The 24,617-nt window shown below is 41.6% G+C and overlaps 1 protein-coding gene across 3 annotated transcripts in view; it reads left to right on the plus strand.

Annotated features, from left to right (window-relative positions):
* The window catches only part of ELK4 (ETS transcription factor ELK4), a 33,639-nt gene that overhangs the window by 585 nt on the left and 8,437 nt on the right, over nt 1-24,617 (plus strand). Inside the window, exons 2-6 of one of the 3 annotated variants that reach the window (XR_004375362.2) lie at nt 7,399-7,614; nt 10,394-11,281; nt 12,642-12,758; nt 14,970-15,125; nt 16,057-23,506. Coding sequence is in view for 1 of the 3 variants with exons in the window: in XM_032792507.2 (XP_032648398.1) it covers nt 7,408-7,614; nt 10,394-11,281; nt 12,642-12,758; nt 14,970-15,068 (1,311 nt within the window). In the remaining 2 variants the exon portion in view is untranslated. Of the gene's footprint in view, nt 1-7,398; nt 7,615-10,393; nt 11,282-12,641; nt 12,759-14,969; nt 23,507-24,617 lie in introns of those variants that run through there. The other 2 variants (XR_004375361.2, XM_032792507.2) reach the window with 2 other exon arrangements.

The following is a 24,617-nucleotide window of genomic DNA, read 5'->3' on the forward strand; positions in this document are numbered from 1 at the left end:
TCACCGACCCCCCCACTGCCCCCTAGTCCCTCGCCCTGTGTCCCCCCAAGTCCTGCTCCCGACCCCCTGTACCTCCTGCAGTTCCTTGCCCCGTGTCCCCGGCCGGTGGCACCCCTGACCCCCCGTACTCCTCAGTCCTGCCCGTGTCCCCTATCATGCCCCGAAGCCCGTACCACCCCCAGGTCCTGCCCCGTGTCCCCCCATCTTCTCCCGTACTTTTCCAGTCCTGCCCCCTGCGCCCCAACTTCTCCTGTACTCCTCTAGTTCTGCCCTGTCTCCCGTGCGCCCTGACTCCCCCCATCCTTCCAGTCCTGCCCTGTGTCCCGACCCCCCCATGTGCCCTGACCCCCTCAGACCTCCGTGTCCCCCAGGCCTCTCCAGTCCTGCCCCGTCTCCCTTGTGCACCCCGACCCCCGTGTCTCTCCAGTCCTACCCTGTGTCCCCCATGCACCCCGACCCCCCTGTACTTCACCAGTCCTGTCCTGACCCCCCGTGTCTCTCAATCATACCTTTCAGTCTTGTCCCCTCCCCTCGAGTCACCCCATGTGCCCCGACCCCCCATGTCCCCTGTGCACCCCTCCCCCAAGTCCCCCAATCCTGCCCGTGATCCCTGAGTCCCCCTACATCCTGTTCCTCTGAGTCACCCCATGGATCCTAACACTTCCCCTCTCTTTCCTCCCCCCATATATCTGAGCCATTCCTCTCCCCTTGAGTCCGCCATGCATCTCCCCCGCCCTTGTGTTCCTCCCAGTCCAGATCTCTCCCCTCCTGAATCACTCCCTGGACCCTAAGACTCCCCCTGCCCGTCTCTCCCATGCAGCTCAGCCCTCCCCTTCAACGGCCCAGACCTTCTGAGTCACCCTATGGACCGCAACAGTCTTCCTTTATATGCCCCCCCAGCCCTCTGTGGACTGCCTCTCCCAAGTCACCCCATTCAACCTGGCCGCCTTCTTCCTTATCTTCCCCTCAGCCCCGTTTTCTGGTCCAGTGTTTGTGCCTCCTGCCCCTTCCAGTCACCCCATGCATCCCAGCCCCCTTTCCCAAGCTATTAACCCATGATCTGCACTCACCTTGCCCCCTACTACTGCCCATTTTCCCTCTTTCTTTCCCCATTCCCCTCTTCTCCTGTACCCCACTAAACTGCTTCTCCCTCCCACCAGCTTGCCACCCTGGCTGGGAGATGGGGCAGCAGCAGTGGGCGGCTACAGAGGAAGGAGCCAGACATAACAGGATGTTGGGTGGAAAAATAAACAAATTTAGGTACTGGTGTCACTGAATGGGTTTGAGGATGGGGTGTCTTGGGGATTCGTCTGAATCCTCTCAGAAGAGGAGGCAGTAAGTGGTTTATTTTGTATCTGTCACAGTGAAAAGAAAGCTAAAGATTTATAGTAACATGCACACTATACTGGGTTCATTTATGTGTCTTAACACCTGCATGGTTCATATTAGCACACTTCTGGAAACATAAACTGGTTTTCAAATGGCAATTAAGGTACTGTTCTTTGTGGGTGGGTGTTTGTTTTATTTGTATGAAAAGGTTGGAGTTTGATTCATGGTGTAGGGGATTTCTGTGTGTTCGTCCGGAAGTTGGAAAATGAAAGCAACTCTGTTAAAAGCTTTGAAATGGTGTAGTTCTCCTCAGGACTTTGATCTGTGTCACTACTATCACAGTTGTTTCATGATTGGTGGAAGCTTTCCCTTTATCTGATGTGAAGTTTCTTTTCTCTCTCTTCTTGCTTGAAGTGCTTAATTTTTTTTTTAACAGAATACAGTTATTGAAAATGAGGATATACCTAATTAACACACACTTCTACGGTAGTGACTGTATGAATGCCCAGTCTCAGATTTACAGCTATCCAGCAGTCTTCCTTCAGCCTTTTTATTATGGCATTTTTAGTGGGATACTTTCCTCTAAAACGGGGACTATTTCCTTTCTGATGTAGTATTTTAACTGCAAGACTTAAACCCTTTGCCATTTGGTAGTTATTACTTATTTGGCTCAATGTGATGATGTGACTTAGAGCAGGGCCATAGTTTCTGTTCCAAAGTTTGCAATGGCCTGTTTGTGATCATAGGCAAGTTTTCGTATGCTTCTACCCCTCAGTTTTTTCACCTGTATAATGAGGCTGATACCCACCTTGATAAATTAGTTTGAGGGCCTTGGATGAAAGCATTATACACCTCTGCCTTGATATAACACTGGCCTCGGGAGCCAAAAAATCTTACCATGTTATAGGTGAAACCGCATTATACCGAACTTGCTTTGATCTGCCAGAGTGTGGAGCCCCACCCCTCAGAGCGCTGCTTTATCGCGTTATATCCGAATTCGTGTTGTATCGGGTCGTGTTATATCGGGATAGAGGTGTATAAGTTGAGGATGATGATATGTTTGAGTAGCATGTGCATTGCTGGGTATGTGTGTAGTACATGTATACATACTACATTCACAGTATGTATTTTTTGCTTCCACTGAGCTAATTTCTGAATTTCATTTTCAATCTCTTCCCACTCAAGTGTGAGTACAAGATCTTGGTGTTAAATAGCAGCTTCTGAAATGTAAAGGGATCGAATCACAAGACAATGCCTCATTCACTCTGTGCAGATTTTAGTGGTTGCAATTGACTTATCTTCCTAATGTATTTAAAACAAACATGATCTATATAACAAGCAGACACTCCCTGACTGAACTGCCTGTTCATGATTTTGGTCAGCCTGTTTATTTTTAGGGTCTTAGCTCCTGTTTGTAGAGAATAGTTGTCCTGTCGTCGTAGCAACCAGGCTATGTGTACTGTAAACATTATTAAAGGAAACCTTTTCCATCCTAAATGAGACTTCCTTTTCATAATAAAGTTAGGGTCAACATGCAAACATTTAATCTTTTTTGTTCAGGGATTATTCAACAGCATGCTACAGAGAATTGTCCATTCACTCATAAGCAAGGATGCTTTTACTTTTAGCAGATGTGCATATCACAGCTAATTTCAGATGCATCTGATAAATACTTTTCCGTCTTTGTGCCTGCAGACTAAGAGAAAACAAGTGTAGTTTACTGAGAGCTGAGTGTCCTTAGAAATAGGGGTTTTATAATACATCATGGAAACAAAAAGTATAATTGTCTTCTTTTCCACATCAGGAAGGTTAAAAACCAGATAAAGGCATTGAGTTAATAATGTTTTCTGTTTCAGTTTGAATGACTCCTGTGATATCTCCCTTTAAGTCTAGTATCTCCTTGTGGGGTGAGGGTGATCATGGAAATTCAGACTTCCAACCACGTTGAAACAAACTATGGAGGTTAGGTCCAGTGACTATATAACTCATCTCATTGGGGAGTTATGATGTCTCCAGCCAAGAAAACTGGTGGATCAGAATGACTGCAAGAACTGGAGGAAATGCATGGAAAATTATTCTTGATCACAGGAGTTCTCACTACTTGTCACCTCCGAACAGGGATTGTAATGTTTTAAATGCTAGTTTAGGCAAGACAAAACTGTTTTCAGCAACATTGGAACAAGCACGGAAGATTGTCTCAATCATGCTTCCTGTAATGATGTTGGAAAAACAATGTTGGTCCATCTGCTGTAGCAGCCTAGTAGTCTTCTGTTCCAGGGTGGCTAGGAGATCCCATTATTGAAATTGTTACCAATGGCTTATCTTGCTACAGTGTGTGTTGGAAACAAGCACGACTTTCCCATGGAAATGTATAAGGTACAGAAGACAAGGATATATTTATTTAGTTGATGGTAAATGTACTAGTTATTGGGGGGGATGTATATTTCACCTCTAGTTCTAAAACTCTTTGGTGTAAAATTGCAACTTATTTTGAGACATGGACTTGGAGGCTCATGTTCAGTGTGAGTTAGAAGTAGACATAACTGTCAAATGATAAAACATGAAAGATGAAAATTATAGACAAGCTCTTGTCATAAGGGTATCTCCTCCAGTCTTGCCCTCAGAGATGTCACCTGCCTTGCTGGCCACAGTTTCTCTTGCAAAACAGGCATGTTTTTCTGTCTGGCATGAAACCGAGTGTTCAGTGGAAGCCAGAGAAATAAGAGAGCTGGATTTTTGAATTCTTTATTTTAGAAGTTTGGCTTTGGATTTCAGCATTTACTTAGTGAAGAAGTTACTTGAAGGATATTCTCTGAGAAGTAACAAGGTGTTTTGTTTCCTTCAGGCTTTTGGTTGGGAGTGTGGAAATCCAGGTCTCCAGTTTAAGTTACTATCTGCAGTGAATTGCTTATCTTAATTTTTATTGTAAACAGGCCTTTACCGGCAAATACCTGTTTGAACTGGAAGCCTCATTGAGTTTTGAGGTAATGTGTAATGCTGAGTTGTGGCTTGCCATCAAAATACTAGCTGATGTGGGCAGAAGAAGTCTAGATCAAGGGATCACTTTCAGAAGTGCTGTGCCGAGTCTTCATTTATTCACTCTAATTTAAGGTTTCGCATCCCAGTAATACATTTTAACGTTTTTAGAAGGTCTCTTTCTATAAGTCTATAATATATAACTAAACTATTGTTGTTGTATGTAAAGTAAATAAGGCTTTTAAAATGTTTAAAAAGCGTCATTTAAAATTAAATTAAAATGCAGAGCCCCCCCGGACCGGCGACCAGGACCCGGGCAGTGTGAGTGCCACTGAAAATCAGCTCGTGTACCTCCTTCAGCACCCGTGCCATAGGTTGCCTATCCCTGGTCTAGATGTTGCTCTGGGACATCTTGCATTTCAGTAAAGTTGTCTTTTGTCTGTACTTAGATGGTAAACGTCTTGAGCAAGGGGACCATCTTTTTGTTCTATGTCTATACGGTGCCTTTCATAATGGGGTCCTTGTCTGTAACTAGGCCACCTAGACACTACAGTGGTACAAATAATGAATCATCATCATAGAGAGAGAAATACTTGAGATGCTGAGATACTACAATGATGGGGGGGAGGGGAGCGGAGATGCAAGTAGCTAGATAGTGACCTTAAGGACTAACATGGAGATGGTGTCCCACATATAATAGGCACCAAAGTCCTTACTTTGTTCCAGGTAAAATGAATAAACTTGTACATGAGAAAAACATTAAGAGCAGTAATGCAGGAGAATCCATTTCCCTGAGGCTTAGAAGTATTTATATGAAAGAATTAGCGATAGCACTGGATATTACTTTTTAAGAATTGTGCTAATCCAATCTCTGCCTGGTTAACCTTGTTACGTGTAGATAAGCCATTAACAGCTGCTTCCCTTTCCAGTGTATTGGAGCTGCAGGTATTCTCCAGAGGGATTCAACATCTCACTAGCATGGTGGTCCCAAACCTTTTTCGTTTGGTGGGTGCCAGACGATGAGCCACCGAAGACTGTGGCTGGCAGAAGAGCATCCAACAAAATGCCGCCAAGTAGCAGCAATGTCAATAGGTGTCACTGCCGACAAGCAGCGTCATCCAGAGGCGTTGCCACTGAAATGCCACCGAAAATCAGCGGCATCTTGGCAGCGATGCCTCTGGATGTTACTACTTCTCGGTGGCATTTTGGCGGATGCTCGTCCGCCGGACAGTACACAGGCACACATAGATGTCCCAGCGAGCACTGCATTGGGAACCGCTGCACTAGCATATCTCCTTTATCCTCATTCATTTATTTAGTGCTTTCTCTCCTATTTTTTCACTTCCTGTTTTCACTCTTCCCTCTCTTTTCTGTTTTGTCTGCCTGTCTTTAATATTACCACTCTTAAGGAGAAAAAACCCAAAAACATTCCTCTCTTCTAGGGGCAGAGAAGTGCTGCTTTACTCTCTTGGTACTTCATTTGTGCTCTCTCTCACTTAGTCGTTCTGGGAGAAGAGAGAGAGAATGCTGCTTTGGGCAGGTACACTTCAAAAATAGACGAACTGAATTATGATCGACCCAAAAGAGTATCTGCCCTGAGGCATTTAATTTAAGTAGGAATGTTGAGCCCTGTGTAAGCTGTCAGCTGTAATCCATTTACAGGACTGACTAAAATCTGACACTTGGACATGTAGACGGCCTGCTCTTTCCTTAGGCAGGGGCTGGCTTCTGGCCTGTGGGTGGGTATGTGCCAGGTAGTAATGAAATCATTACCAAAGCCTTTTATTTCACTGGCAGTCCCAACTGAATCCTAAACTTACCAATGCATGTAAGCTGCATCTTGGAGAATCCTGGCACAGTTTCACCTTGCTCAAGAACCACTTGGAGTACAATGCCTACATATGAATGATAGTTTGTTTTGTCTGATTCATTTGCTTTGGTACACAACTATGCCCTTAGGTTTGCCGGTAGAATAGTATTTTCCCATGTAGCCAAGCCAACAGTTACTATTGGTTTAGTTAAACCAATATACCAGTATAAATACAACTCTCCCTTCAGGAATAAAAGTACCTTTTCGGTTTATCTTAAATTCCTTCCAAAGCAATGTGAGCCAAACAGGAAAAAAAAGACTTTGCTATGCTGGAATAAGAGTGTCCACTTGGGGAGTTATACCAGTGTAACTATATCGGCTTAAATCCACATCTACCCATAGAAGAAAGTAAAGTTAATTTAACCACATCACTGAGCACCGTAGTTAAGCTGACCTAACCCTTGTGTAGACAGCGGTAGGAAGTATACTGGACTGTATATTTACCTATACAATCATGATTGAAGTGCCAGTGATGAGTTCAGAGCTGATAGGGGCTCTAGCCCTGGGAGTTTGCATTGTAAAAGACAGACACCGATAGGACAATATGCAATAGGTGTTCATTTGGATCTTTATTTTCTTCCCTGTTTTCTCACCCTCTCCAAAGGTTGAGAAAGAGCCAGTTTGTGGGATTTAAGTGAGGAGAGAATGGGGACTAGTGCACTGGGATTAAGAGACTTTTCCATACATAGGAGGTAACAGTGGCTTTGAATGCCCAAAGGGAAAATGAACTATGCTGCAGTATCAGTGTTTGTCTCTCTAATTCCTGCTAACTGTAATTGCTTTGGAGGGACTTGACCAGCCATCTCTTTTCTTTCGAAGAAAGATCTGGAGTTTGTGGGAGGGGAGAAGGAGCTCTGTAGCACTGCTGCACCTGTGATGTTTTTCATGAGGCAACACAAGCTAGAAGTGGGTGAGCACAGAGCAGTTTAGAAATCCTTTTTCGCTAATTATTCAGTGTGACTTTCCCAAAGTGACCTGATTTAGTTAAATGTGGCTAAATATAGACCTTGTGAAAAAGACTGTGATGTAGGAGGAGGCAATGGCAGCTGGCTTCTAGGCTGTCATTCTGCAGGGAATATCTTCCATGACTGGTGACTAATAATTTTTGACTTCTGCTGCCTGTGGAAATAACATCCTTGCTCCCTCCCTGTTCTGGTGAGATGTAGGAAATGGTACAGTTCATAACTCCTTGCCTATCTGATCTCTACCCTTCTGCATTTCAGCTCACTGCTATGGACAGTACGATCACCTTGTGGCAGTTCCTCCTCCAACTCCTCCAGGAACCTCAGAACAAACATATCATCTGTTGGACCTCCAACGACGGGGAGTTCAAATTGCTGCAGGCAGAGGAGGTGGCCCGGCTTTGGGGAATCCGCAAGAACAAGCCCAGCATGAACTATGACAAACTCAGCCGTGCTCTCAGATACTACTATGTGAAGGTAACAACTCCTATTAGTCCGCCTCACATCTTATCCATCTTACACCCAGCTTCCGCCTAATGAGCTTTGTGTCCTTTTTCATTCTCTTCAAGAAGATAGATATCAGTTGTGTCTTTGGCTTAGGTGAGGTGTGACAAAAGGTTCCTCCTGCCACAGTGTTACTGTTTTAATTGTTCAGAGATTCCAGAGAGCTTCCTGTGAAATATCACCTCTTTAACTTACTTGTATCACACTCTCATTATTAATAGTCCACAAAAACAGGTGTATACTTCGAAAGGGTTTAAAGTCTTGAATGTTCAAAACCAATTAAAATCTTGCTAATAGCTATGAGAATTTTGTGTCCCTCTCTCTACTTCAGATCTTTCTTGCAACTGTTTCTACAAAGTGGCCAGTAGAAAAACAGGTTTCCAAAGTAGCCCAAAATCTTTTATTTTTCTTCTTCTTGTGCTCAGTATAAATCTGCACCTCTGTAGTAGAGAATGCATCAATGAAACTCAGAGAAGCTTCTCTTGTTTAGCTAATGAATTTACTACGTTACCTCTTGAAAGTCGCAGATGCTCTGACACCACCCAGGCATTGACGAAAGGACTGAATTAGAATTAGAAACGGGTAGTGACTATAATTTCAGTAACCTCTCAATAACTGGTTTATCCACAACTCTTATTGTGTGGGTGTTTAAGATAAGAAAATAACATACAGTTTCTGAGCTAACTGTTAGTCGGTTGCTCAGAATTTATTGTTACCAGAACTGCACAGTTTCCTTAATCTGTTCTTGTATTAAAAAATCTTAATTGGTAGTGGGTAGCTGTACAATAAATAAGAATCCATTTAGACCAAAACTGTGTATACTTTTTCAATACATACAAAATTAAGTATTAACAAATGCTGCATGGGGGATAGTTTGGCTGCTGTTTAGCATACTGTTCTGCTGAATACTTCATCTTGCCTATTTCTTTTGCTTCTATTATAGCATCTTATTAAAATAAGCATAGTCTCTTTTGAATACTCAGGCCCTGATCTTGCAAACACTTCTGCACGTGAGTAGTTCTACTGACATCACTTGAGATGCGTATTTGCAGGACTGGAGCCTAAATTTGTGATTACCCGCTGCATGCTTGATTCATTGATTTTGACCTTGTTGCTGGTGACAGGTGACATTATCTGCATCTGTTTGTTGTTGCTAGTTGTGCTTCTTTTTAATTATGAGACTAAAAAAAAAATGTTGTGTAGTTTTAAGGTCCTTCCTAGTAATCAGGGTGGATAAAAATCAGTGATTTAAAAAAAATTGTATTTTTTTTAATTTAAATTGGATTTTTTTGATAAAATACTTTTTGAGGAAAAACTTTATATAAAGATACACCTCTACCTCGATATAATACTCTCCTTTAGGAGCCAAAAAATCTTACCATGTTATAAGTGAAACTATGTTATATTGAAGTTGCTTTGATCCACTGGAGTGCACAGCCCCACCCCCCTGGAGCACTGCTTTACCGCGTTATATCCAAATTTGTGTTATATCGGGTGGTGGTAGATCGAGGCAGCGGTGTAGTTTTAATTAAGATACATTATAGCGCAAAGATATCTCATCATGGAATAGGGATTATAAATTCTAATTCTATAGTATGAGACAATATATTCATGTAATGTTTAAAAAAAGTTTTGTAAATGAGTTCCAATAGTTCATGGATTAGGGACCCAATCTGAAGGGGTTCCACAGGCTTCTGTATAGATTATTTAGTTTAATCTTTCTATCTACCCAATGGGGGGACTCAATACTCAGTCTGGAAGATACCACCAGAGATACTTAATTTTGCAGTTCTCAAACTGTGGATTTGTGTCTCCAGAGGTAAAATGCTGTTTAACAGCAAAAATGTTTCTAAATAAATAAATAACATAAAGAGGTGAGACATAACAGACCTCAACTCTGTTGTCCCTCTGCAAATTTGTGTACACAGAGTCAATCCCTTTCCTCTCTCTAAAAGTGCAATGAACAGAAGATTGTTGGGAGCAGATTAGATCTGGACAAGGAGGAGAAGAAGTCTGGAGAGAAATGTGAGAAGCAAGGGACATATGCTTGTTTTGTTAAAATATTATATGTTTGCTGTTGAAGAAAAAAAATCCAGGATACTTAATGTTGTTTTAGTTAAATAAAACAATTTAAATATCTGTCTGGTGGTGATCTCCTCCTAATACAGCATGCCAATAAAATCCTCCAAATATTAATGATTAACCCATTGAACTGGAGATAGTTCACCTCCCAATGGCTTCATAAATATCTGCTTCAGTTACCTTTGGTAAATGAAGTAACCAAACAGTCGTTCATTTTCTGATATAGCCATAAATCTGATTTATTTTGAAAACTTTTCAGATTACTGTTTAAAAATGTATAGTGTGTACCTTCTAAAAATGAAACCTACATCTATCTCTGAGTTGTGAAGAATATGTTTTAAGGTTATAACAACCAACAAGAATGCACGTTTATATAGAAATCCATGATTAAATCAAGTCTTCCTGACTAGTAATTTAAATCATGATTTAAATCAAATCCACCCTGCTAGTAATGCATTTCAGGTGAAGTTTGCTTGTGTTTTGGTTGGGGTATTGTAGAAATAATAGTTTTGGTGGGTATTTTGTAGGTTGTTGGAATCCTAATGCTCATAAAAGTGAAAATTTTTTCCTATTGAAGTAAAGATGCCACTTACACATTAGTCAGTTTTGGGGAGCGTCTGTAGCAAGAAAATTAGTTGGAATGATGAAAAATTCTTTTCTCTACCCACAGAATATCATCAAAAAAGTGAATGGTCAGAAGTTTGTGTACAAGTTTGTTTCTTATCCGGAGATTTTGAATATTGCTCCACTGATGGTGGGCAGGATTGAGGGAGACCCAGTGATGGCTGGCTTTGCAGAAGTCAGCAGTGCTCCGAAGGACCTGGAAAACGGAGTGAAAGAGAAGCCCCAGACCTGTGCTAAATCATCCGGCCGCAATGACTATATCCATTCAGGCCTGTACTCTTCCTTTACTCTGAACTCCCTGAACTCCTCCGGTGTGAAGCTCTTCAGGTCAGTCAAGATTGAGAATCCAGCTGAGAAACTGGTGGAGAAAAAACCTGCTCAGGATTTGACACCTTCGGTTATAAAGTTTGTGACCATGCCCTCCAAAAGGCCTGCAGTTGCACCCCTTGCCTCGGCCACTTCAATTGTCTCCCCTCTTCCTACAGAATCAGAAGAAACTCTCCAGACCTTGGAGACTCTAGTTCCACCAAAATTAACTCTCACCGAAGCTCCAGCCCCTTTGCCAAACTTCACCGCCACCTTCACCCCAACACCACCTGTATCTTCCATTTCTCCCACTCTGGAGGTTCCTTCCACACCCCCTTCACCACCCTTGAGTTCTAACGCTGACCTGGACATTGACACGGACATAGAGTCGGTGGCTTCTCAGCAGTTGGAGCAGTCTCAGAACCCTCAGCACCTATCACCAGAGCCTAGAGAGCACGATTTATCTGTGCTAGAGAAGGATCTTGCCAATCACCTCTCCAGATCTAAAAAACCGAAAGGGCTGGAGCTAGCTCCCACTCTTGTCATTACAGGCAGTGATCCAAGCCCATTGGGGATACTAAGCCCTTCTCTCCCTACTGCTTCTCTTACTCCAGCGTTTTTTTCACAGGTAACCTTATTCCCTTCTCTTGTTTCTTCTAACAGCATCTGTTGTTCTTGACAACAGTAAAGGAGGGCAGGTTGAAAAATGAATAGCCAACGGCAATCATTGTGTTTGGACTCCTGAAATGAGGTGTGTCTGCCTCTTTTAAAATAGAAATCTATTCTGGAACATAAATGACCAGTGTTACTGGCATCCTATTTGAAGAGTGCTCAGCAGTTCTTTGACTATGGACATCTGTACAATACTGCTGTACAGGAGGAAGACAAACTGGGGTACCCAGCTGCCTCTGTTGTTAAATCATTTGCATAGGAGGCATGATTAAAAATACTTTGAAGGTGACTCAGTGTTCTCGCTTCAGGGCCACGTCATGAGGCACTTCAGGCAGACTTAAAAACATTTGTGTTTTAGATGATTTAATAGACAAATGTTGAAACCTCAGCCTAACTGTTCTTTCACTCTATCCAGTAGGAAGCTACTTTCAACAAAAAGGAGGCTGAGTGGCAGCATAATATGGGTGTTACTCTTCTATGGAAAACCTGGCTTTCACATCTCTTGGGAAAATGTGCAAAATATCCAAAGAGCTCTGAATCTGGTTGTTACATTGTTCTGGTTGGTTTTAATCTCTTTCCTATTAGTAAATTGAAGTTAGGTGCTTCCCTAAATTTACAGTATTGGAAGCACAAATTGCTGAAGATGTGGGAGAGAGAACCATTGTACTATTACTTAACCATTCTTGGTTGGACTTGCCAAAATACAGTAGTTGTTGGACATTCATGGAAAATCTAGAGAATGTGCCTAAGTGGGACATTAGTTATTTCTGATCTATGGCTGAGTTTTTCAGTGCCACCTCAGGCATTTGGATGTTCAAATTCCGTTTAATTTTAAGCTCTCCGGTGGTTTTGGAAATAACAGCTTAATGATACAGTGCACTGAATCCCAATTAGAGCAGGCAGCCGGGAGCCAGGTCCTGTCACCTTTGTGCCTGCACTCTTTTCTCCTGTAAAATGAGGTTAATTCCTGCCTCCTATGGGCACCTTGATTTTTTGTAAAGAACTACATAGGTGCTAAGAACAACATTTTCTGACCTAGGTACCTACACAAAGGTGTATATATAGAGATTGAAATAGTTGGCCTGATTTCTCAGCAGCGTACATCACCTGCGAATCCCTTTTGAAATCAGTGGGAGCTGCAGATGCTCAACACATTTGAAAATCAGGCCTTCTTTTTATTTTGTTTCTTTCATGTGGAATTAGGTATCCAGCTGCTGGCAGCTAGGGTTTGAGAATGTTGACCTAAGCGTACAAGTGCTAAGAATTACTAGATGTAATAACCAATAACATAAATGACTGTTTTGTATCTCTCTTAGACTCCCATCTTGCTGACCCCAAGCCCCTTGTTCTCGAGTATTCACTTCTGGAGCACGCTCAGTCCAGTAGCTCCGCTCAGTCCAGCAAGATTGCAAGGTGCTAACACCCTTTTTCAGGTAAGCTCCAACAAGACTAGCCATGCCTGTCCAGTTGAGCTCCACTTCTGACTGCCTTCTCAGCGCACTTTGTGGAAATGTGAGGGGTAGGGTTGGTCTAAAATTTTTACTGCAAGATTATGCCAAAAATATTTGCCATTTAATCAACAGTAAGATCATAAATGGCCAATAACTATCAAATTGTAGATTCATTAGTTGAGACTTCACCAGAAGTGGCAGTTTGTTACTCCGTAGCCATGATTGTATGTCAGCGTAAGTAACAGTGTTACAGTATAAGTAACAATGATATAACACTTGTTAATTATATCTTTCTCTTGTGAAATACAGTAATGGAATCTTCATAGTGTTGGGAGAGGGAGAGTGTTCCTATTGTATAGGCCTGTGACAACCTGGATCACAGTTTTGCTGCATGGACCCTGGATTCTGCACCATTCTGTTGCAATGGACTGGAAATTCTGTCAGATTCATTGTTTTGTTTTTTTAAAATGGAGATTTTTTTTTTTTTTAATGAACTACATACGAACACAAATTATACAGTTGGTACTTGTTGCTATTAAATGGAACTGGGTTAGGCACATCTGCTGCTTGATTCTGTGAAAATGAACAGTGACATTTTACTGGCCATCTTTGTGTTTTGAACTTAACATCTCCATGGAGATGAAGAGAGTAGCTTACATGAGTGTATCTGCAGAACAGTTGGACTCCCTACTTTCTAAATATCTGCAGATAATATTGAGGCACAGTGTAGAATGCTTGTTCTGCTGTGCTGGTATTTGCATTAAGGAGTCATAGAACTATGGTTATTTTATTAGTTGGGATAAAGGCTTTGCTCAGTACAAATATAAACTGGCCATCCCCAAATTTAGGATTGAAATTAGACGAAGGTTTCTAACCATCCGAGGAGTGAAGTTCTGGAACAGCCTTCCAAGGGGAGCAGTGGGGGCAAAAAAACCTAACTGGCTTCAAGACTGATCTTGATAAAGTTATGGAGGGGATGGTATGATGAGACTGCCTATGATGGAGCAGTGAGCACTGTCCGGGGTTCTCTGCTTGGTGTCCTCGTCAGGTTCCCTTTGTTTATCCCTATGACCTCACTCACTCCTGTACCTGTTATATCTTTAGTTGTCCCCTGTAATTAATTGAGATCAGGGATGTTGTGGTTCCTCCCCTTAGCCTGTGGGAGGTCTTTAGCAGTGGGCTCCACCCACCCACTGCCAGGATCCCAACAGGATGGCTTGTAGCTGATCTGCGACTGCTAGTAGCAAATATCTCCAGACAGTAGATAGGGAGGGCTCTGAGTTACTACAGAGAATTCTTTTTGAGATGTCTGGCTTCTGGGTCTTGTTCACATATTCAGGGTCTAACTGATCACCATGTTTGGGGTCAGGAAGGAATTTTCCTCCGGATCAGATTGGCAGAGACCCTGGGGGGGTTTCGCCTTCCTCTGCAGCATGGGACACAGGTCACTTGCGCGTTTAAACTACTGTAAAGGGTGAATACACTGTAACTTGAAGTCTTTAAATCATGATAGAGCAGCAGTTCTCAAACTTTCTTGCCCTGTGACCCCCTTCTGACAAAAAAAATTACTATACGACCCCAGGAGGGAGGACCATAGATCAGGCCCGCCCGAGTCCTGGGTGGGGAGGGGGGCCAAAGCTGAAGCCCAAGGGCTTCTGCCGTGGACGGGGGCATGTAACCTTAGCCCCGAGTGGTGGGGCTTGGGCTTCAGACTTGCTAGGGCCCAGGGCCAACAGCAGCCTTGGTGACCCCATTAAAATGGGATTGTGGCCCCCTTTGGGGTCCCAACCCACAGTTTGAGAGCCCCTGAGCTAGAGGTTGTGTGTGTCTTACAAGAGTAGGTGGGCGAGGTTCTGTGCTTGCGATGTGCAGGAGGTCAGACTAGCTGATCATGGTGATCCTTTCTGGCCTTAAAGTCTGAATCTAACATACAAACTTAATCACTGTGTCTGGTGCAGCTACACTGATAGTAATGCTGGGGTTCAAGGACACCTGAGTGCATTGGCAGTTAAAGTTTCCATTGCCAGATGATGATCTGTAAAAGCCCTTGGTAGTGGAGGAAGCCATATGGGCTTTTTCAAAGCCTTTTGGGCTCTTTGTAGAACTTATTGTGGTTGTGGAGAGATCCTGAAACATGAGAACAAAGAAACTAAAATAAAAAAAACAACTCTAACTCTCTGTTTTGTTTTTTAGTTTCCATCAGTACTGAGCAGCCATGGGCCATTTACTCTGTCGGGACTGGATGGACCCTCCACCCCTGGACCATTTTCCCCTGATCTGCAGAAGACATAACATGTGAACTCCTGGAAAGGACAAATTGGGGAACAACGGAAAGAGATGACATTAAATGTAATCCATTTTTAAATGAGCAATTTATAATTCCACCCACATCATGAATGGTCATAATTTTTGCCATTCCCAGTTCAAATGCCTTTTTGCAAAATTCCCTCTTTTGAAGACTAAATTGGGAATGCACATGGAAACGCCTTAATTGGAGTCCAGGCTCCACAATCTCTTCTTTGCTTCCTTGGTTAAGAAGTCTCTTACAGGGAGTTTCTGGTGGAATGCAGTGACTGAGTTTGTACTGATTGCAGCAAAACAATATCTAAGAAGTCTCTCCTCTCTCACTCTGACACCTCCATTCTTCTGCTTCCTGTGCTGGGCATAAAGAAAATGAATCATGATTGAAGCTGGCATTCCAAGAAAAGGCTTTGGGTGCAGCTGTGTCCTGGGGCTAATGATAACTTCTCCTGCAACAACAAAACAACAAATGTCTCATGCTATAGAAACATCTAAACTTTTTGCAGGGAGACATTTTTAAGGAGCACTTATGGTGGTATAGGTGAAAAGCAGACCATTGTTTGGATAGTGTTGCACACAGGTAATCCATCAGTTAAGTTCCCCTCCTTGAAAGGGGGGTTGCTGAGCTCCCAGAGGCTACTTGTAATATTGTGAGCAGGCAGGGCTCAGAGAAATGGATCATGGCATGAATAATTTGGGGTTCTTGAACTGTTTGAATTCTTTGGTATTTCTTGATGGTTATATATACACACATCTCTGATGCCTGATATCTGTGTAAAGCCTGTAAATTGGCTGCTAGAGGAGTAACAAATCATGCTAACCTAGGACTCTCCCCACCTCCATCCCTGGTATTGGATATTCTTTGTGAGATTGAGGGTTGTCTGTGTATTTGGCAAACGACACTCTGGGGCTGGCTGCTGCTTGATGTTCTGGTGTGCAGCTCAAGGGGAAAAAACACTCAATTCTCTGCTTTTCCCAGAAATGAGGAGCCAGAAGTGGAGAATCCCCTCTGCCCAGCTCTTGTTGTCTCAAGTTGTACTTTAACCACCATTGCTTTTTAAGTGGAGGAAGTGTTGGAATTCATGAAAAGTTGGGTTCGATGTGTGCAGCTAAAATAGGAATAGGAAGGTAAAATAACGCATGTTCTAGGTAAACATGCCTATCTTTTGGTGGTGAGTAGATGGGGGTGTGTGGTGGTGGGGTTAATATGAGTGTTCTTGAAAGCCACTTCACACTGATGAGCTAAGACCAGCAGCTAGGACAATAACCTCAAGCAGTCTTTTGTGGGAGAGTTGGGATGTGAAAGAAGCACCTAAGACTGGGGGATGTCTCAGGTGTTTGCGGTGGGACTTCTGCCATCCACTGTCAGGCAATAAATTCCTCTTGCTACCAATGTATATGCAATGAGGATGCACTTGGATAACCTGTCCGCTAGAAAGTGGACTGAAACTGCACTTCTCTCGGTCACTCTTACTCAGGGTGATGAGATATTCCAATTTTATAGGGACAGTCCCGATATTTGGGGCTTAATCTTGTATAGGCACCTATTACTTCCCACCCCTGTCCCGTGTTCACACTTGCTTTCTGGTCACTCTACCCTTATCAGCTGTTTCAGAAGAGATGCTGAAGATGGGATGAGCATGGAGAAGTGGTACTTTCAGAACAGAGTTGAGTCTTGTTAGTGAGGGAAGCTTGCAGTGTTACTCCTTTCATTGCACCTGTCCTTAAGACAAAGAGAGGACTTTGTTCTCTAGAGCTTTCAGTCTGACACTTTTTGCAAGCTCTAAATTCACTTTAAAGCATATATGTTTGAGAACGCCCAAAACTGAATGTAGTAAGATGAAAGTAGCTTGTTATATTCCAGCCCTGAAATACATACATCAATATATCATGTATCTTTAATATTTTACTCTTGAGAAATGGATGTTAGAGTTACTTTTTGGACTGTTCAGCCAGAAAGTCTCTTGTCCCAAGTGATTTCAGAGGAAAGGATATCTAGCTTTTGATGGGAGCAGAAGGGAGTCTGCTGCCTCCCTACCAGATCAAGTTAAAGGCATATTACTAGTTCAGTTTTTGAACCTCAGTAGCTAATAATTAGGAAGTCCCATGCCTGTGGATCTCAAAATGACAATGTGCAATATTTACTAGTTTTTAAGGTAGAAATGCAGAAAGAAAGCTGCAGGTAGTAGTTAAGAGCAGGCATCTGGGATTCTTTGGTTTGCAGGGTGGCTTATTGCCTACTTAAAATATATATATATATATGTATGTATAATCAGCAGCACTTTGTGATGGTTGTATTAGGCTGGCTAGCTTTATGCCCAGTAAATGTGCAGACTGGAGGGTAGTACTGTAGAATGAGGATGTATTTTTTTAAAAAAACATTTCATGAGCACTAAAAATTGCAATTTGATTGCTTCCCTTTCCCCCATGGAGAAAAGCCAGGTTTTTTGTGTGTAAAGATTGCATGTCTTTGTGTGTGTGTTGTTTCTCATATTTGTGTGTCATATATCTCTGAGTACATGTAAGCAAGAGAACCAAATGCACATGCATGTTGTCGCAGACATCAGTTTCGCTTGGTCCAGTTTCATGTTCCCCTCTCAGCAGCTTCGAAGGGATGCACTGCCATAACTGGTTGACTAGTAACATGCACCATCTGTGATGATATACATTCACCTTCTTATGGATGGGGAGTTGTGTTCTCATTACAGGAGAATACCTTCTGTGGAGGTAGTTAACAAGAGAAGCTAAGTTGCAAATGCAGCTTGTGTGCATATGTCACTGTCACTCTAACTTCCTACTTCCTGATAGATACTGTTGAGAACTATTATTGCTGCCCCTTAATGACTGTGGAGAAAAAAATTCCCACATACGGTTAAATACTGTCAGGAGGTATGTTTGGAAAGCAGTGGTAGTATGAGTTAAAGAAGGGAAGCATGTTGAGGTGGGTAAGAAGAGGCTTGGTATGAGATGAGTTTATGTAGCCTTTTCTCTTTCCCCTTCATAACTTTTCAGGTCACTTTAAAAAAAATGTCATTGTCTTGTGTATATGGTGCTTTGTAGTGAAATACTGTATCCTGTAATTGCGTATTTACCACCAAGTACACAGTTGCCAGCTTTTCCGATTGGCACATTCCTGACAGCACTTATTGCTGTGTGTCATCCTCAATTAGTTCAGATTGTGTTTTGCAGAAGCTTAGGAAATAATGAAAGATGGATTCCTTAAATTCAAGAACTCTTGCTTGCGCCCAAAACTTCTCAGGCTTCAACAACTGTACACTTTTTGGCTTATGAACAGGGTTTGCATTCTGAAAGGCCTTGGCATTCAGTGACTTTGCTTGGGAAAAGTTATATCTCTGCTATGGTTTCACAACCTCAACATTATCTAGCAAATAGATTCTTTTTGGTCTTTTAAAATTGAGTTTAAACACAGTGAAGGCCATTTGTATCCAATTCTATGGTATGTATATCCTCCTTTGAAAAGTTAATGTGTTGCATAAACCATTACTTAACACGGGAAGAATCTCTCATGCAATCATCTTTCTTGCAAACTGCAGCAAATCAAAATTATATACAAGAACTTGATTGTAACATCTGTGTAATTCCACTCACCAGATGAACAAAAATGTATAATTCTGATCTATTTATGTAAAGGTTTTGCAATGCTGCGTTCAACAGTCTGCAGTTCTGACCATCTGTTGGATATTTGCAGTGTTCTCATAGCCGTGTTGTTCCTAGGGCATGGGAGAGACAAGGTGGGTGAGGTAATGTCTTTTATTGGACCAACTTCTGTTGGTGAAAGAGTTAGACTTTTTTGTTCTACGGAGCTCTTCTTCAGGTTTTACCATATCTCTGTATCATCATATATCTACTTTTTAGTTATCTTTTTGCTACCATTTTATAGTATTTTTATATGTAATCCTATTTTACTATACAGCTTCAAAAAATTTTCAATTGATGCATATTTGTTTACAAGACACATCTCAATGTTGTATCAAGAGGCTATCTTGGTATGTGTCAAACAAAAAATAACCTAATTCAGTAGTTAAGGGACAATGTCACAGCTGACAGACATTAAAACTTGATGTTTGGGTTTGTGAGTATCTGCAAGGATTTTGCTTGGCATCTTTCCTTCTCATGCAAGAAATATACCTAAATTCTGGTCTTTGAGACCTAGGGTTATGTATATTTTTACTCTGTCTTAAGAATGGTGCCCAGGGCATAATATGTCCATTATTGTAAAGAAAACCTAGGACCCACCAGCAAAGTTGAAAGTGCCATCACTGTTGCTATCCTGGTCTTTGGGAAGCTGATTTGGGATACCTGAAAAATAAAAAGGTACAGGGTGACCTGCTAAAATAGGAAGTCTCTTGAGGAACTGATTTTAACTTAACGATAGTGCATACCAGTGACTGCTGCTTATTCTGGATAGTATTAGCAAAACTTTCACTTCATGTGGAAGCATTTGGCTAGTGCCAGTGGCTTAAGTGGTGGTAGTTATGTAAAATACCAAGTTTTGGTCCTTTCAGTACAGACACTGCCAAATGAAGATTTAGAGGTGGAATACAGTGACAGTTGCTTTTATTCTTTTAATATTATATGCAGTTTTCGAAGACTTTTGTTTTTAAAGGTCTTCCCTTAATTGGAACTGTTGGGTCATGGCAGTGAGTTGCCTAGTGAGAGAATTCTACTAGGTAATAAGATGGCTATGCTGTAAGCTAGTCATTCTTGATAGGACCTCTTTTAAAGGGTGGTGGTTCAGTACAGATAAGTCTTTCAAGATGACACCTTGTTTGTGTATTCTTCTCCCCATAACCTGCTATCAGCAACAAGAACTTAATGCTTTGGGCACTACAGAGCAATTGTAATTGCAGGAAAGAAAGCAGCCTTGCAGTCTGCCTTGTGCATCAACTGGTTTGCTGTTTAAATTTTTTGGCTCTGTCTCTGGTGGTTCATGAAGCAGAAAGAACAGAACTTTATCTTCAGATGACTGATGGAGCTTAAAGTTAGAAATGCCATGACTTTGGCTTGTGAAATGAACATATTCATATCAGAGAACAGAGTCAATGTGGATTCTTTCTGGAGGACACAGCTTTGCTGACAGTGATCATGCTTTTAAAAAAGTGACACCAGGTAAGAAAACCAAGCAAAAACTGACATTCGTTTGTGAACATGCGCACCATTGTACGTCTCCTTCTTTCATGATGTCAGTTTTAACTTAGGTGGTTCTACAAAAGCCAGTAGGTTAACTAGATTTAATGTTAAACTTAATTCCGCCCCCTCTAACCAAAAGAATGCTGTAGAACACATTAACTGACTTTGAAGTTATTCCAGTCACCTGGGTAAATGCACAGTTTTTTGGCAGTTGAAGATTTGTTTTTATGCATGTTATTTAATTGACTGGAACAGCTCTAATCCCATAAATATGCATATTTATATATATATTTTTTGAGGGACATGTTCACTTTTTAGACTAGCTTCAAGACTTGTATCATATAAATAATGCTTAAGATACAGATTAAAAATAAATACTGCACTTGGCAGTTGCCACTTTTTAATGTCTTGCACATTTCAATTATTTTTTAAAATAGAAATAAGTACTAAAATCTATTGTGCCATAGTATAGGCTGATTGCTTGCCAAATTTTATTTTTTTAAATCTGTCTTTGACATGATGTACATCTCCCAAAAAGTGTCTTAAATTGGTCCTTGATTAGTTTTATCCTCATAGACCTTTAATTTGGACACAGGTTTTATTTTTAAAACTTGGAAATAAATAATTGCCTCTCAGTTGAGACCTTGCATTAGAAGGGTCATCGCAAAGCAAATGGCTTAACAGCAGAACTCTGAACCTCCGGAAAGCACAGTTCTTTTAACAGAGATGCTGACATGACTTTAAGTGGCATGGCGTGGATGGAGGGGAAAAAAGTTGGCAGGAGTTCTGTTGTACTCCCATTCAGTCCTTGAGCAATACTTAAAGGAGCACTATACTAATAACTGGAAGCTATTATTGTCAACAGCTTCACACAAGAAGGCTTTGTGAATGGCCTTTGCATGGTTTTTAAAACTTGTAGTGTGTGTGTGAGAAAGAGGAGAGAGAGAGAGAGGATTAAAATACCCAATTTTGGAAGTAGGTTCCTTGATGTGTTGTGGGGTTTTTGGTTTTGTTTATTAGTTCTGGGGATTTTTTTTTTTTTTTTCTGGTTAGAGGTCTGAAATCTATAGGCTACTGCTTTATACAGTTGTGTTGACTTTGTTCTGCTATTGTTCAGTTGCACAGAGTTTTCTATATGATGTGCTAGATTCTAATGTTAATTCTTCGTAGCCATTGTTGCGGTAATTCTGTGTAGTTTAGAATATGACGACTTTTTTTTTTTAAAGTTCCCTTTTAAAAACTTGTATTTTATTGCCATGTTACCAGATGGCCTTATATACGTCACAGTGTTGGTGATAGGTACAGTTGCGTATTTAATGCTTATCCCTTCTCTTACTTTTGTGTGTATAGCTGAGATGTATAGTCTTAGTGATTGAGATAAGCATACAAGAAAACTCTTCACTTGTATTGTGAGGACTGACTTGAGCACTGGTTATCTGCATTGAGCTGTATTAAGACAGCAGGAAATACTGACAGAAAACTCTGAAGAGACTTAATGAGCGTGAGACTTGGGGTATTTTGAGCAAGCTGATGCTCTCTTGATGGAAAGTTTGAATTGTGGGGCAGATCTATAGCTGGTGTACCTTGGAATAACTAATTCCAGTAGACCTGAGCTGATGTACACCAGCAGAGAATCTGGCCCTGTAGCTTTTTATCTAAAAGGCTCAGAGCACCGGGACATGAGTTAATTTTGGGAGAACTTAAGCAACATGGTCAGTTATGGTAACATGGCACAGTAACTTTTTAAAATTAATAAAGTATAATAGGTTCAATGTTTGTCAGTAACTTCAGATTTAAATTTGCTTTGTTTACAAGTTGGAAAACAAAACAAAACAAAAACCCTGCAAACTCAAACTAAGATCTGAAAGTTGAGCTGGGTTACTTTCTTCTTTGTGTACAGGGCTGGCTCCAGGGTTTTTGCTGCCCCAAGCGGCGGGGTGAGGGGGTGGGGGAGTTGGGAATGTGATCGGCCGCACTTTGACAGCAGCTCCACTGCGCTGCTTTCTTCTTCGGTAGCAGGTCCTTCCCTCCGAGAGGGACCTATCACTGAAAAGAGCCTGACGTGCCACCCCTTTGCCTTGGCCGCCCCAAGCACCTGCTTGCTGAGCTGGTGCCTGGAGCCAACCCTGTTTATGTATCACCCCCTGTGGATGATGTCTGTAGCCTAAACTCTGCAGTCGTTTTCACTGATGCAGCCCTTTTGTCTTCACTGATGGTGAACTTGTGGAGCAGAGGGCAGAATTATCCCCCTGTAATTTGATTGTTTGTTTAACTCTGAAAAGAACCCATCTTCCTTCCCTGTAATTCTGGCTCTGCAGAGCCCACAATGGTAAAATCTAACCTTAAGCACTAAAATCAGCAGCTCTGACTGAATACACAGGGGGCAGTAGACGCCATTTTTCACTTACTCTTCCCAGAGTAGAATTGCACTTTTAATACAGAGTCAGCAGATAAAGCAAATTTCTGCTCTGGGCAGAGTTGTGTACATCTGTTAACCTCCTATGTATTCTACACATCATCTTAGTGTGGGATAAATACTGTAATCTTAGGCAGTCCTGGTGCTCTAATGACACTAGAGGAAACTTAACTGGGAATAAAGTAGCTTTTTAGTGTAACTCTGTTCTTTTGAAAATTGTACTTTTATAATATCCAGTATCTTCATGCCATTGTGCTGTTAAAAATGCTGGTACGTAATGCAAGTGCATAAATAGCCAAAGTTCTGAGAAACTGTTCAGTGTTACTAAACCTGATTTTAGGTAACTTCCTTGCATAAGAGATTAGGGAGACCTTCAGCATATTAAAATGTGATCAAAACTGATCGGATGGAATTTGAGACACTGACTACAGCTGATATGCACTTGAATGTGTTTCAGCTTTGAGAAGAATTATGGGGGCAAAGTTACAAAATTCTAGGATGCAGAGTCAATCATTGAGGAATTGCACTGCAGTGACACTTTGCTTTAAAAGTTGGTGCATTGGCTAAAGTACATTCAAACATAATTAAGGTCTTCCCTGAGGAATCAGGTGACTTGTCTCTTGCTTCTGTGCAGAAGAAAATAGTGTGTGGCAGATTTTTTTTAAAAAATGGGGTAGAGTATGGTTGGGGGGAAACTTTTGTGTAAGAATTGACAGAGGGATTTGCTTTGTACAATAATGCAAGCTGGCTTTTAAAAAAAGCATTGTAGCAAACTATTCAAGTCAATCATATGTTAATAGATACTTGCAACTAGATGTGGAAAACAATTGTATTTTTTTAAATAAATATTTTTAACAAAGTCCTTGATCGTCTCTCCTTTAGAGGACACACACCTGTACAGCAGCTGTGACTAATTAGCTCCCTGATAATGAGGAATGTTCATTACCTTCAAGTGTGTACTGGCATCTTGTCTAGCAGAGGTAAAGATTATTGCACAATCCTTTAGGCAGAGGTCAGTTCTGTTCTCCAGGTAAGATCTCCAATCACAGCACTCTTCTTAAGGATTTGGAGATGGTAAAAAGCTGTGTTTATAGGGCCAGGGAATGTGAAACATTGCATTCTGGCAACAGTATTTAGCCTACTGCTCTCACCCTGCAAAGGCCAAGCTCTGTTTTTTAAGGATGAAGTACTAGGATCTCCAGTACAGGTAATGTCTTATGTGGAGTAGACTCCTTTAAATAGACTGGATTTTTACTACTGTTTTATATTATTCCTGTATTGTTAGTGCATAATCGAAATCAGTCCAGTTGTACCTGAAGAGACAGGTGATTGACTCTTCCCCCTGCCCCCTTGCAGGAAAGAGGCATGTCTGAGGACCTGTGTCCTATGAGGGTGGGAAAGGATCTCTTATCTTGGGGGCCCTCTGTTAAAGAAGGGTTTTTATACTGTAAGAGGTGTTTGAAATGCACCCTAATACCAGCTATTCAGTGTAAGGGGGAGTATTTGCAGAACAATTACTAAGACCTGTTGTCCTGCCTCACTGAACCATGTGCAGAGTAAGAGTGGCATCAGGTGGTGGTACAGAGGAATTACAATGCATTTCCAGTTTCACATGAAGGAGTAAAGTCCCACTAACTAAAAACTGTTCTTCTGGAGGACACCTGTGAGTAACCATTTATTTCATCTTTAATATAACACCTCCATTTTGTTACTGCTGCTTGGTCAGGGCTAGTGTGGGCTCAGCCTTACACATGTATGACCCTACACTAGTTTTACAGAAGTACTACGTCCCAAGGGAATTTTCTGGGAAGAGATTTTGCATTGCTAAGTATAGGGAAAATGGTAGGTGGGATACAGACTCCAAAGGGCACATGCAGCTGGACTTATGGAGGGTCCTGCAGTCTGGAATTCCAAAGTGAATGGTGCATATTGCCACCGAATAAATAAGGGTTTAAGTCAAATTGTTCTAGATA

Source organism: Chelonoidis abingdonii, chromosome 4 (genome assembly GCF_003597395.2).
Source record: "Chelonoidis abingdonii isolate Lonesome George chromosome 4, CheloAbing_2.0, whole genome shotgun sequence".
Lineage (NCBI taxonomy): Eukaryota > Metazoa > Chordata > Testudines > Testudinidae > Chelonoidis > Chelonoidis abingdonii.